This window comes from Mustela lutreola, chromosome 1, assembly GCF_030435805.1.
Source record: "Mustela lutreola isolate mMusLut2 chromosome 1, mMusLut2.pri, whole genome shotgun sequence".
NCBI lineage: Eukaryota > Metazoa > Chordata > Mammalia > Carnivora > Mustelidae > Mustela > Mustela lutreola.
In genome coordinates, this window is record NC_081290.1 from 285,289,363 (window position 1) to 285,304,620 (window position 15,258).

A 15,258-nucleotide genomic window follows, 5' to 3' on the forward strand; every position below is an offset into this window, starting at 1 on the left:
GGCACACCGTCCCGACTTAGATTTGAGCTGGGCCCTGAAATGTCAGAGGAAGCTGACAGGCACCTGGGAGCTGGGGAGACTCAAGCAGAGGGACTGAGCTGGGAGACAAGGCAGAGAGTAGTGTGGCGGCCCCACCGGGCAAAGACCCAGGTGTGGCCAGGGCCCTGGGGCTCAGCAGGGAGTTCTAAAGGCGGTCCAAAAATTGAGAGGAACAAGGGGAAAGGGGAAAGGTTCAGGGCAAGCAGCTTTAGGGGACAATAGGGAACGTTAGGTTTCATATCTATTTTCATTTGGATGAACACTCTGCAGGAAAGACAGAGGTTCTAATGTAAATTCAATAGAAATCTATTTTTTCTTTATTTCTGAGACACTTTCATAATGCTGAGGCCCACTTACTATGTCAGCCCACAACATCTCAGACTCCCACAGGACCAAGACCACGAATCCGTCTTTTGTCTGTGGCACCTGTCAACTGACCAGCTGAGAACCCCCCTTACCGGGATGAACTGCTCCAGGCGGCCTTGGGGGAAGATGCCGTAGAGCTTGGGCCCAAGCGACCTCTCTGCGAGAATGGCAAACATGACGCTCTCCAGGACCATGGCCTCGGCCCCCTGAAACAGACAGCAATACACCGGAAGTTTACTGAGGGCTGACTACGAGCAGGCTCACAAGTGCTCCCACGCGAGCAGGCTACCTGACCCCCAGCAGCCCTGCCCCCACATTGTAAGTACGAAGAAACCGAGGTCGATGTCTTGTAATCCGGGGGTTCTGCACTCGCAACCGTCCCACTATACTGATGAGCGTGAAAATTCAAGTTTAGCGGAGTCACTGACTCCAAATATAGAACAGTATCTATTGGCATTTTCTTGCTTGTATTTATTTAAAAATTTCTCAAGTACCACCCATGGCATCTTCCCAAAGGCCACCACAATGCCACCCACTCTGGTCGGGGGCTGGCCTGCTTTCCGGCCCAGAGCATGGAGCAGGAGTGCACCAGCCACAGGGGCCTTCTGGCCTCAAACCAACCCTTCAGGACGACTGATGAATCTGGGCCTGTTTTGGGGTCCAAAGAGCACCGGGGCATGGCACATTCACGGGGCCTGTGCTCTGCTCTGCTCCCCAGCCTTCGGAACGTTTGTCTCTTGCCAAAACCCAATGATGCTCATATGCTACCTTCGGTCCTAATAATCCATGTGGGATCTAGAATGATCCTGTCTTCAAAAACTATCTTTTGGTCTCAGTTTAAATTCACTCTTTAGTTCTTTGCCATTAAACAGCAAATGAGCCTCTAAGCCACTGTGTCTGAGGAGGGGCCGACAAGCATGGCTAGAAAATGCTTTCAGGTGATCCTTACTCACACCTTGTCAGGCAATGCACCCTGGGGACTAGGATCCCGCAGGAACACTGCCCACAGTGAAACAGCTCTTAAACTCAAGTTATAGAAACACACACGTGGGGGCACCTGCGTGGCTCAGTCGTTAGGCATCTGCCTTCAGCTCAGGTCATGATCCCAGGGTCCTAGGATCGAGCCCCACATCGGGCTCCCTGCTCAGCGGGGAGCCTGCTTCTCCCTCTCCCTCTTGCTGCTTCCCCTGCTTGTGCTCTCTTAAAATCTAAAAAACAAAACAAAACAAAAAACAAAACAACCTACACACACACCAACAGGACCTACTCAGCAACGACAGGACACTAAGTTATAGAAAAGAAAACAGAGAAATTATTTTTCCAAAGGACGTGGAACCACACTAGAGGAAAAAGTAATTTGGTCATTTTCACATTTCGGGGAGCAAACAGATTTGCCAGTCTGGTAACCTCCCAAAATTATAGTTTGGCCACCGTCTTGTGTCACCCACAACTATGGTCTGACCACCTGGTGAGGCCTGATTTTTATTGTTTATTCAAAACTCATTTGCAGTTTTGTAGCTAGGCCTGCTACGAGCTAAAAACTGTGTCTTCCCCAGATTCACGCTAACCCAACCCAATGTGATGGTGCAGATGAGGTCATGAGTGTAGTGCGTCCACGCGATCAGTGTGAAGCGTCCCAGAGTCTGCTGTCCCTCCCTCTGTCTCTCCACCACGTGAGGACACAGGGAGAAGGCAGCACCCACAGGCCCAGAACCCAACTGTGCCAGCACCCTGACCTCCAGCCTCCAGCCTGGTAAGAAACAAGGCTCTGCTGCTGGCAGCCCCGAGGAGTCTGTTATAGCTGCCCAAGGAGACTAAGACACAGACAATATCAACACAGCACTCATCTGTCGGGTCCACAAAGCTATGGGCAGGTTTGAGAGGGGAATCCCCCGGAGGAGGTAAGGTCACTGCTGACCCCATGTCCGACACCAGAGACGCCTGCAGGAGAGTGCGCACAGCTCTGCAAGGTGTTTCTCCAACTCTTCACTTGGAACCCGCACGGAGTGACGTGCTGTGGTGAAGGCGGGCCTGGCACGGCAGGACCCGGTGGCTCCAGTGGGCGGCAGCAGGCAGGCTGCCGCTGGGCGCCCTGCGCTGCCCTCAGCCAGCCGGACCCCCTCCCACCGGCTGCAGGATCTCAGAGTCCCATCAGGATTTCTCCTGTCTAGGTATGCAGGTTTCATGAGAGTTAAAATTGTGTTTTTCAGCTTCCCTCCGGGTATAGTGACTGAGCCCAACGGCGTCAGGGCGGGCACCGTATAGAACACATACTAAACCAGCCCTCGAGTTTGAAGTTGCGAACTTCACAGAGGTGAAGCCCCACTGCGCTCCTTCAGGAGGCTTAGCGTGCTGGGCGCCACGTCTGCTCGAGACAAAGGCCACCGGGAACAGACTTTACAGGCCGTGCTGTCACTGGACTGGACACACACTGCCCAGAGCCAAGTCAGCCTGTCGCCGGGATGGTGGCGAGAAGCTGGACCGAGACTTGGAAAGTTTGCAATTCTCTTCGGCATTGCTCTGAACACAGCAAACAAGGGATCTCTTTGTTCACATGTAATACCGCAGTTCGGTATCTATTCCCAGTGCGGAGGAGGAGGAGCTGCGCGCGGAGGGAAGAACGTGGAGGGAGAAACGAAGGAAAAAGCTTAAGAAAGACGGTGGGTCAAGAGGCACGCCCAGTGCGTGGGTTCGGAAGGAGAGCAGGTAATCTCGGGACGAAGGAGAGCAGGTGATCTCGGGACGAGTGCGTCAGCTACAGGAAGCCTTTTTGTAACTGCCGGGTCTGCACACAGCTTCCTGCCCGCTCCGTGCGAGCGAGCACAGCAAAGGAGCGCCCGGTAGAGAACAGGGTGGGGCCCGCATGACCCAGTCCCCTGCCCAGCGCGCCCAGGCCCAGCCACCCAACCACAGCGGGTCCCAGCCCTCAGGACAGAAGGTCCTACCCTCTACTTGAAACGATTTACTCTGGCGTCAGAAACATTCATATATATCCAGCCCCCAAATATTTACAGGATGTCCACTACGTGCCTGGCACTGTGGTGAGCCCCAGGGAAAGAAGAACAAGGCACGACCGTCGCCTGCGGGGACCCCCTTCCAGAGCCGGAAGCAGACAAGAATGCGCAAGGGCGGCACAGGCTGGGGACACTGTGGGGACACGATGGGGCGGGGTGGCTGCTTCTAAGGAGACGGTGACACGGACTCCTGAGGGGTGAGAAGCAAGTACACTGCAGGAACTGGGCGCCCCTCCCCCCGGCCCCGCAGTGGAGCAGAGCGACCTGGGAGGAAGAGGACAAAACGAGCTCGGAGGGGCCGGAGGTCCGGGCCACGAAGCCTTCAGCATCTAAGGCCGCGTACACAGCTGGCACGCAGCGGACAAGGAGGAACCACACGGAGCCCGAGCACCGCAGTGACTGTCCTCGCGCAGCAGGCCGTCCAACACACCCAACCCCTCAAACGACCTTCTTCACCACTGGGCGAGACCTTCTAGCATTTTCTAGCCTATTTCATTCTAAAAAGCAGCAACAATGCTGAAATTTCACCTACTCTTCGAGGTTTTACAGTCCGCCCCCTGAAGCCCTTGTTCAGATGGTGGTGGAAGAGGTGGCGGCGAGCGTGAAGGTGAGAGCGGTGTCCGGTGATGGCTGCTCAGGGGGGACACGGGGAAGGCCAAGGAGGCCACTGGATTCGGCAACGTGGAAGTCCTTGGTGACAAGACAGGGCAGCAGAAAGGTGGGCAGGGGACCAGCGAATGGAAGAGGGAGAGGCACCGCTGGTTGGAGGGGGCAGAGGTGTGCAGACTGATGACTCACCTTACCTACACAGCTGTATTTCTTTAAAAGAATTAAAATCCTGTAATAATATCGAGGTTAGGAACTTTTGTGGGGTTGGTTTTGTTTTTAAATATAGAGTCTCTCTTTTTTAAGATTTTATTTGTCTGGGGCGCCTGGGTGGCTCAGTGGGTTGGGACTCTGCCTTCGGCTCAGGTCATGATCTCAGGGTTCTGGGATCAAGTCCCACATGGGGCTCTCTGCTCGGCGGGGAGCCTGCTCCCCACCCCCTGCCTACTTGTGATCTCTGTCAAATAAACAAATAAAATCTATTTTTTTTTTAAGATTTTGTCAGAGAGAGAGAGAATGCACAAGCGGGGGGAGCAGCAGGCAGAGGGAAAAGCAGGCTCCCTGCAGAGCAAGGACCCCAATGCGAGACTTGAACCCAGGATGCCAAGACCATGACCCGAGCCAAAGGCAGGCGCTTCACCTACTGAGCCAGTCAGCTGTCCCGAAATTATGAACTTTCAGAGAAGACAGAAGAGCATTTCTGTGGTATTCTTGCTGAAACTGCATAACCTCATTCCAGCCATGAGAAAAGGTGAGACGAACCTGTGCCAAGGGAACGTTCTATGAAATTACTGATCCATGTGCTTAGCAAGCCTCAGGACTGTGAGTAACACAGAGGCAGACGGGACAAAGGCAGAACCCGCAAAGGCAGCGTGGGGTCCAGGCTGCATGCTGGAACGGGACAGAGAAAGCATCCACGGAGAAACCCGGGAAATTCAGGTAAGGCCTGCAGCTCAGTTGCTGTTACCCCGCGAGTGCTGGTCTCCAGGGCTGTGGGAGGTGCTGGCGCCAGGGAAGCCGGGGAAGGGGCGGAGGGGAGCGCTCTGTACTAGTTCTGCAAACTTCCTGTAAGTCTACAATTAGTTTGAAATAAAAAGTTAAAAATAAGTAAAACGTGTACAAAAAAGACTGAAATCAAGCACTATAGCAAAACCAATTCCTAATTCTGTGCAGTGGGGCGAGGGCATCTATTACGTCATTCTGTGCTTCCCAAACGCTCAACACTTTTCCCAAGAAGAAAAGAAATCCTGCTACAGAGAGGAGCAGACGTGGGGCGAGGGCAGCAGGCTCTGGCCCCTGGAAGGGACACCCCTGGAAGGGACAGCAGCCACACGCCTGTGGCTGGAGTCGGGAGCCCAGGGAAGGATCTGCCCGGGGGAAGGGCAGGTACAGACACAGACAGCCTGGGCTGGAAGCGGGAAGATGAGGGCTAAGAACACGGCAGCCAGGGCAGGGAACGGCCAGGTCAGGAGGGCGAGCCTCCCAGAGAGGCTGGAGGTCCTCCCTGTCCATGGGGTTTCCCTCTAATGATGTCCAGTGGCTCAGGTGCAGGCCCAGAGAGGGCGAGCTAGCCGGGGCCAAAGACCAAGCAGACACGGAACTCTTCACCAAACCATGGTTTGTTTAACAGAAGGGAAATGGTCTGAAAGCAGGAACAAGGAGAAAGCAAGAAGGACCCCCCACTCCCAGTACCAGGACATGATGGGAAAGCACCTCCCCGCAGGGAGCTGCAGGGGAGAAGTCTCTGGGACAGCGAGGCCGTAGCAAGGCCAGTTAGCACAGGAAACGTTCGGAAGAGAGAGGACAAAGACTGCAAAGGCCAGCCATCCAGACGGGCGCACAGAACATCCTGGACTGAGGAGAGGAAGGGACCAGGAATGTGTGCACCAGCAGGCAAGGGGCAGAAGGTTACGGAGCTGTGCAAGGGCTCTGGCTACAGCCATCATTCGACAATTCTATCTGCGCCACACTGGATAGTGGGCCTGAGAGCCACGGCGAGGCAGCAAGAGGTGGGGAGGTCCTGCCCTGAGCCTAGACCCTCGCAGGAACAGGAGGCAGACACGAATCACATCCTGCTGCAAACTCACAGCCAGAGGAAGTGCAGAGGCCAGGAAGACGGTGCTCTCGGCGAGGGCACAAAACAGACACACCTCGTCTAGGGAACACGAGGGCTCCGTGGGAAAGCAACCCTTGGGCAAGGTCCTCACTACAACAGCAGGGGGCTGGGAAATGGCTGAAGCTGAGAGCATCCCAACCGGGAGGGACAGCATCTATGAAGAAACCCCCCCCCCAGTTTAGGACAACGCGGCTGGAGAGCAAGAATGGGAAAGGACATGGAAGAGAGTGAAAGCTCGGCGGGGCAGACCACCAGGAAGCCGGCTGGGGCACAGGGAGGGCTGAAGGACATCAGGGACATCAGGCCGGCGGCCGACCCGATCAGAGCAGCAGCGGGAGCAGGAGGGGAAGCAGGGCCCCCAGAGGAGACGGGGGCAGCCTGGACTAGGGAGGCGTGTGGTACTGAAGGAGATGAGCGCGCAGACCCAGGGTAGAGCCCACAGGGAAACAACGGACCCGTGCTTGAGACATGGGGTGACGGAGAGAAGGGGGTCCAAGGGGCCTCCTGGCTTTCTGTTGGCAGAGAAAGGAGAAACTGAGGTTCCTTGGAGGCTGTGGGGTGGAGACCAAGTGTTCAGTCTTGGACCTGGCGAGATGGCCAGGGAAAGTGGGCAGCACGGGAAGAGGGCCTTGGGCCTCGTTGTGGGGCACGTCAGACAACAGATCAGACCCAGGAAGGAAGCGAGGAGGGGAAGAGAACATATTGGAACAGGCAGGGTGCTGCAGGTGCCACCAAGAAACCTCGTTAACTAGAACTGAGAACATGCTGTGGGTCTGGCATCACAGAGGCCCCTGTGGCCCAGCCTGGTCGACCATCAGCACACACACAGGTCTATACCCCAAGGACTCAGGCTGGTGGAAAACTCTATGTCCATTACTTCCCGCCTGGTGGCGTCTGTCAGCGTCACCCAGAGCACATGTTCTAGATCAGCTAGACGGGGTTCTCCGGGGCAGGGTGTCCCTGGAACCACCCACCGACACATGACTGGGGACACATCAGTACTTTTATTCTTTCACCATCTCACCATCTTGTTAATTCCCATTTCTTGACAGTTTCAGTAACTAGTCTACAGTGAGTAAAAGCGTACTTCTGTCTGTGTTGTGGGCAGTGTGTATGTCCATACAAACCTGCACACACTGGGCCAGTGTGCTCCAAGGTGGCTTATCGCCCCAGCATGAGGACATCACTGCTCTAGAAGCCCCACATCTGAGCCCCGAAGAGGGACCAGGCTGACACATCCACGCTCTCGACCTCAAGCTCTTCTGAACGTCAGCATTCAGAGAGGGGGTCATTCTGATCGGGAAGAGGCCCCGCTGACCAGGGCACCACACGCGCGGGCAGAGGCACTCCTGCTTGCCCCAGGGACGGCCTGCTCCAGTGTTGCGTGGATAGAAGAAGAGGGTCAGAAGCCCAGCGCCCGAGCCAGCCTGCCTCCGCATCCGTCACGCTCAAGCATCTCCCCAAACCACCTTCCCCTGGCACCCCACGTGCTGTTCCGATCGCCGTGAAGACACCACACATCCGCTGCCGACACTGAGCAGGAACTACTACAGCCGGGCCACACTCGCTCTCACGCGGGCGGCTCCCCGCGCAGCCGGAGCCCAGCCTCTGAGAGACAGCCCGGCCCCCGGGGGGGCAGTGAGCAGACAGGCACCACGGACACCGCGTGCACCTCAGACAGAGGCAGAATGCACTTAATTACTTACTTGAAATTCATTTTCTTTCTGAGCTTGGTCGGATCCCTCTTTATTACAGGACCTCTACGAATGAGAAAAAGCAAACACTTCTGGTAAGATGGGGAGCACCAGACAGACACTAGCTTTGCAACCACCAGAACAGTCAGGCTTTACAGAACATCACAGGTCTTTAACGGATGCTTCTCAACCCACGGATGTCACCAACGGCAGGCCAAAAGGCACCACCAGTGTCCAGTACTAGGACCAACACCCGAGGAACTGCTTCGTTTCTTTACAAGAAAAGGAATGTGCTGTTGACCCCAAACAGCCATGTACCTTTTCACAATTTCACTGTCCGAGGAGAGGGAAGCCAATAGGGGGCGCTCTTCCAATCAGGCCTTCCCAAGACAAAGGGCCACGTGGTCTCCCCAATTTAGCTAGGTGGTTCCTTCAAGTCAACACTGTCCTGAGGAAGCTTCCTTCCTGCAAGAACAGGGAGTGTACACACACCCGTGGCAGGTCGCCATGGTCAGCACTGAACGGGGACAGAGAAGAAAGCCCGGTGCAGGCAGGAGCCTTGGCACAGAACCCGTGCGACGAGCCTGCCGACCTGCTACTTCTACGGCCTCGCCCGGCTCGCCGGGCCTGTCGCAGGCTCCATCCGCATTCTGCCTCCACCAAGGAGAGGATCATGCGAATTTACCAAGTCCTTAAACTTAGTTCAGATGTTGATATTTTAAGGGATATTTGTATAGCACTTTCCTCATTGAAATGGCCAATTACTGGAAACCTGGGATCTAGCAGTAATGACTAGACCCTTAGTGACCGTCAGCAGCTCTCTGGCCGCGCTCCGTCTCCACGTCACAGATCGTGTCTTTTTAAAAGCCACCCCCCCAGCCTGAGTGCCTGTGCATTAGAAATCTTCACACGATCTTGAATAAGGGGAGGGAGAAAAGCAAGTCAGAAACTTAAGCATCGTGTCAGAATTTATACTCAAATATTGCCTCTCGAAACGTTATCTGTCATCATTAAACGGAGCCGGCTTAAGCCAGACATAGAAGGAAGCCCATAAAGGGAACTTTTTAAAAATGTTAAGGTAAAAAGATTCTCGAACATCCCGTGAAGAACATACCTTTCCATGCCACAGCTTTATCAAAAATACCTGTACCAAGGGTGGAAAGTGTGGACGGGGGGCGGGGGGGGATGCCACGTTAAGCAACACCAGCTACGCTAGCACCAAAGAGCACAGCACGCTAGAGCCGCGCTCCTGTCCGTCCTGCACGGACACACTCCACAGACGCTCTGGTGCGCATTCTGCACAACCGTGCCTGTGCGAGCTTCCTCAGCACAGAGGCAAACAAACATCCGTGTTCATGATGCTATCTGCAAAAGACTTGCACTTACACATATTCAGTAACATCTTTAACATCCCGTGGAGATCATTTTGTACAAAATACAGAAGTACAAATGGGGGGATAGATACTTTCACTCGTGTGATCTGCGTGTGATCTGGGTTTCTCTGATGAAACGATGTTAGAGGTTAAATCCCGTTACAGTGAAAGCTGTAAAAATGAAAATCCTCCAGAAATACTTGCAGATGTTTGCTGACGGCTTGGGTGTGTGACGTGGTGACCTCTCAGAGGGAGCGGTAACTGGGTTCCACGACAGCTTCGCTCCTTCCTTGATTCCAAACCACTGCCATGGCCACGCTGCTACCTCAGACTCAGAGTTTAGTGGCCCCTCTCTCCCCCGTGGCCTAGCAGCTCTTCACGAATAGGGACTCCATCTTTCCTGTATGGTCCGTCTTCCCCCAAAAAAACACCAAGCAATCCTGCTGCCCCCTAGGCTTTTTGCCGGCTGAACTAAAGGACCGGCCATGCTGTGAAGCTCCAGGCACAGCCTCCGCCAGGGGGTCAGCCGGCTTCCAGAGAACTCACATCCATGGTCCCAATCATGGGGAGAACCGGCTGCGGTGTTCATTTGGATGCAGAACAGGGCCAAAATGCCCCCAAAACATTAAATCCTGTGCTTGTCCTCCCTAAGGAAAGTTAAGACCAAAAAAAGTTCTATGATATGGTATATGGAATTTGGATATTCTATGGAAGTTTGTTGTAACGGGATTTGACCTGTGCCAAATTCTAAATGACTATGGTTATTCCTATGCTGTTATATTCGAACTGTATCTTCTTAGGGAGATACAGTTAATGGGTTATTCAGTCAACAGAAGTCCCTTTCCCTCATCCAACGGTGCTCTCAAAAGCAAGTCACCTCATCCAAAGTTACAAATTGCCTGAGCTCCCAAGGCCATTCCTTTCTAATATTCATGCCAGTGGCAATAAATTCTGTTAAGAATTTCCCCACTGCTGCCCACTCCATCCCGCCCCCAAATGAAGGCGGGATGTGCCATCAGAGCACCATGATGAGGGCAAGATGGGCTTCTGCCACGGTCAGCCTCTGTTCTGTTTCCTCAGTACAAAATGTTCAGCTTCCCTCAATCCTACAAACAGGAAGAGTTAAGACCAGGAAATCTCAAAGCAACCAGACAGTCACGGAAAGTGAGAGAAGGGGCCTCATCCCGACAAGCCAATGACAGACAGACTCACGCTGCCAAGGAAGAGGTCAGAGAACTTTTTTGAGCAGGAAGATGGGAAGTGAAATATATCTTGGAATCTGTAGGATTTTCCATCAGAGGCACAAGTTTATCTGAAGCAGATATTAAAATATGTGGTGTAAATATGTAACAGGACTCTAAATTTTTTGCCAGCTTTTCATGTTAATAAAAACTAGCCGTCATATATAAAATAAAACTAAAATGTTTTACATTAGGAATTTGAATACTGGTTAATATCAAATAATTACTAAAATCTTTTGATGTAGGGGGTGCCCGGGTGGCTCAGTGGGTTAAAGCCTCTGCCTTCGGCTCAGGTCATGATCCCAGGGTCCTGAGATCGAGGCCCGCATTGGGCTCTCTGCTCAGCAGGGAGCCTGCTTCCTCCTCTCTCTCTACTTGTCATCTCTGTCTAATAAATAAATAAAACCTTTTAAAAAAATCGGCCAATCGTCAGTTACAGATGCTGTCACAAGGAGGGAGTAGCCACTCTGCTGAATGTAACGGCTGCGGCTGCACAAGCGCGCTGGATGGAAACATGGAGGGCCTCTCTTTACCAGCCCTGCCGTCCCCCCCCAGGAACAGAAATACGAAGAACCGCACGGAGCACCCACGCAAGCCGCCTTATTTACTTCGTCATTTTAAGGGGACTCCATGCCCATCACAGGGCTTTAACTCACGGCTCTAAGATCAAGAGTCGAAAGCTCTACCGACTGAACCAGCCAGGCGCCCTCCACCTGGCTCTTTTAAAGGTTCTGAACAAAAGAGCAAGTTGACTGTGGCCTTTCAAATAAGACACTCTGGCACCCATTAGTGAGAGATTAAGAAAGAACAATCCAGTGTTAGCTAGACTCAACTTCCAGGACATCTAACAATCTGCTCTAGGAAAATCTGGGATTATCCTCGTGCGCTGAGTCCCAAGCAACTCCCAGACTGTCCGTGTTTACCCCCAAAACAGGAGGTGTTGCACAATTCAGATCGCTCCGTCACTGCGATGCCCATCTGGTCCCGGAGCGGCACGGGCTCTTTACTATGCGGCCCATGGCTCAGGGGCTCCCCCTGAAGGTCTGCCCACACTTGACTCTCTCGGGGTCGACACGGGGCAGTAGCTGCCACCCTCTCTGCTCCTGGCGAGGCCTTGTGCGTCAGGTGAGCTGGGGCAGGGCCAGAGCGAGAACCCTGGCTCCAGAGAACGCACAGCAGTCACGCCACAGCTCCTTCCACTACCTTCTGCCCTAATTCTCCTCTCAATGCTCCTGGGACCCTAACCTTCCTTCTCCCTGCTCCTACGAAAACATTCTGTATTTATTACTTTTATGGTCTCTCTCAGCATTTTCCGAGAAAATATTTTACACATCACACTGTACTGATTTAAAGCACAGCTGGGGGCACAGAGGGGGCTCAGTTGGTGAAACGTGCCACTGACCTTACGGTCACAAATTCGAGCTCCACAGTGGGCGCAAACATTACTTCAAAATAAAATCTTTTAAAAAAAAAGTAGGGCGCCTGGCTGGCTCAGTCGTTAAGCGTCTGCCTTTGGCTCAGGTCATGATCCCAAGGTCCTGAAATCAAGCCCCACATGGGGCTCCCTGCTCAGCGGGGAGCCTGCTTCTCCCTCTCCTGCTCCCCCTGCTTGTGTTCCCTCTCTCGCCGTGTCTCTGTCAAATAAATATTTTTTAAGTAAAAAAATAAAATATAAAAAAATAAAAGTATAGCTTACATGATTCTCTAATGAGCACATAGGACTTGTGAGAACTTAAGCAGACCAACGATTTTTAAGATTTAATGGTCTTCTCTAGAGCATCTCCAGTTACCTCGAGGAACATTCTAAAACAATTTGATCCTCTGAAATTGGCAAAATGCAATGACTTGGTTCACCAACAGGAGACTAGAAGTTCTATGAGGCTTTAGAAAGACATGAACCAGAAGAAAGGCTCCTTCCAGGACCTTCTCAAAATTTATGTCTGATCCAGGGTAACCCGCTGCCCCAAGACCCCCAAGGCTTTGGGAGCATTAGTCAGAAGCACCCCACAGGGGGACCTGCAAACAACACGTTTCCAGGAAGTGGACTGGCTTCCCTGGCCTGTGTGCCTCCCCGCCAGACCAGCACTGCCGACCCTCGTCAGGCTACCGGCTCCGGGGAGGAAACCGACTGATGAGCACAAAGAAGAGAGTCTGTTTCTAACTCTGACCAAAATACCAATACAGCATGGTGCTTCCTTAAAGTTCAAAGTAGTATGAAGGAAGAAGGAGCAAAATACCTCAAATGAATTTTGAGGCCCGTAAATTTCTAAAGTTACCAAATCATTTTCTACTGAGGAAACAGAAGAAAGGGATTGATTTGCCCTGGACTGAAAAGGGGAAAATAAAAAATTAAAAAAAAGGAAACCCCCAAACCCAAAAGTGGTATGTTCGCTACATGGTTCCACAACATTCTGAAATGTTCATCGTTGTACTCGGAGCACAGCACAGACCGTAGCTGGTGCTCCTTAACGAAAGCATTGCAATTGTCTTTCATCAACAGCATTTTGAGACCAAGAACTAAAAGAAAGAAAAGAAAGCTGTAGAGAATGCTGTAGCTTCAGAGGCTCATACTATACCGTGAATCGTGTCTGTCACCTGGAAACCAGAGTGCTCCAGGCACGATCGCATGGACAGCCTGCGGCAGAGAACACATGCAAGACAGCTAAAGTGGTACGTTACCCCCAGGTGCCCTTCACGCCACCCAACACAAGGACATTCCTTCCCTGGACGGGTGGGCTGCAGTCACACCGTCGCTCCAGGGGCCAGAAATCTGTATCGGCTTCATGCTATCAATCCCAAACATTTAAGACCAGCAAGACAAAGACACTTTGCATATGTCAAAATTAGACACAGTAGTCTGCGATTCGTTTAGTTATCAGAAGAAGGCATCAAAGCAGGTATGAAAGGGCCGCAGACAGCGACTGGGCAGCTCTGTCTCGAGTATTACCTGAAGAAATACTAGGCTAGACCAAATGGGAACAGCAACACTGGAACGATGTGTTACTTCTGGGAGGGAAGCTGACTACCTTAGGAATGGACAAATTTACGCCACACTCAAAGTCCAAGGGGATTTTTTTTTTTTTAAACGCAGAGTAAACAAAACAACTGAAACTCATGATGATCCTAGTAACGATGAGGACGTGTGCTCTTGCTGGTCTCCTGGGACAAAGCAGGGCTCTTTGCCAGGGAGCCCGTGTGAGCCCGCGTCTGGCGCTCTCTGCAATGTCTGTGAGCAGTGCGCTCCTCCCTCTCCGATCCTCCAGTATGAACGATCTATGGGCTCTTCCCATACTGTCTGTTTCCCATATTTGGGGCGGGGGGAGTTAATTTCTATTTCAACTGGGATTAAAAGAAAACAGGGAAGATGGCATTCTGCTTTCTGGATTTAAAACAGACCATGTCCCAGACTGCACTCTTTTGAGTCACGAATACATATCTGCGTTGTGCCTTGATGCCTTTAGTTTTATTATGGTTAGTACTCAATAAGCACTAATATTAGCCTTCTACTGCTCAAAGAACACACAAAAACGTTTTCCCAGACAACAGAGATCTTTGAGTGGATTATAGACATTCATGCCCGTGAGACCGTTCAAACGGTGAGGCCAAATCTCTCCATTCATGCACAGAAGGAACCGGCTCAACACAGAGTCACTGTTCGGACAGAGGAAGGGACAAAGCAGTCCTCTGAGACTTCCGCCAACTGGCACAGGTTACATTGAATGAACAATACGTACTGACATTTGTGTCTTCCACAATTCATGATAAATAAGCAAACGGGTTATTTGTAATCAGCCAAACTTGCTGCTTTGAAAAGGCTGCTACTGGACGCTGCGGAGCTCATGTGCCTTCCCAGCATCAGAAAGGAAAAAAACCAGGTTACATTTATAGCTTGCATTATCGTTTCAAGCTCTCTTCTAGCAATCACATCTCTTTCCACAGGGCAAAGGCTGAACCAGGACTTTTCAACTTCTATTAAACTATCCTACTTTCCTCGGGGTGATCCTACAGGGGAATTCTGTGTCCAACAACTTTGAAACCAACCCTCCTCGTTAAAATGAGAGCTAGGCCGTGTGAAGCGGACCCTGAACTGTGTTGGCAGGCACTGCTTTTGGATCAGACGGATGTTTTGATGTTTATAGTGTATGCATTACAGAAACGGGCTGAGAGAGAACAAAGTCTGGGGACAGAAACTGTCAGCTTTCTGCCCCTTAGCCTGCGGTGACTAGCACCGAGGAGCAGGACCCCATAGCCACCGTCTCGGCCATCTCACAACACCATGGTGAAGAAAAAGGAAAAAGCGGAGCAGCATCTAATCAGCTTCAATAAAGTCACTCGTAAAGGACTATAAATGTAAATCAAAGGAACAGTTAACCTTCATATTTGATCAGAGCCAAAAACTCCGAAGTGTCGAAGGAGAAAGGGAAGGCGGGACGAAGCTGCTCTCGCCTGTCATTAGGCAAAACAGCAAGACCAGCTGAGAAAACACACAGCTCTATCCCCACCTGCAGCTGTCAGTTAACACTGTTAGGGAAGGAGCTTATTCTAATGCCCCCTAAAGCTACGCTACGCTGCATTCCTACAGCTGCACTGGGGACCCCAGTCTATCCGGGCAGCGCACACACCTGCATCGGGACCAGTGTGCTTCCCCCACAGGGAGAGCGCACAGGCAGGGAAAGCACAGCATTTGAGCTGCATGGCATTTGAGCTGCATTCCTTTGTCTTTAATCCCTTCATTTCTGAAAGTAACGGGATTTATTATTCGGGTGGGCTCGAGATTGGCTCAGCCACCTCTCTTAATGAATGCAAATC

At 52.0% G+C, this 15,258-nt stretch overlaps 1 protein-coding gene across 5 annotated transcripts in view; it reads right to left on the reverse strand.

Moving 5' to 3' along the window:
• The window catches only part of CHKA (choline kinase alpha), a 54,436-nt gene that overhangs the window by 16,097 nt on the left and 23,081 nt on the right, over positions 1 to 15,258 (reverse strand). For 3 of the 5 annotated variants that reach the window (XM_059149683.1, XM_059149674.1, XM_059149698.1), the window contains exons 3-4: positions 7,848 to 7,901; positions 498 to 611 (exon numbers count right to left, since the gene is read on the reverse strand). In XM_059149683.1, coding sequence (XP_059005666.1) covers positions 498 to 611; positions 7,848 to 7,901 — 168 coding nt within the window. The remainder of the gene's footprint in view (positions 1 to 497; positions 612 to 7,847; positions 7,902 to 15,258) is intronic. The other 2 variants (XM_059149690.1, XM_059149680.1) reach the window with 1 other exon arrangement.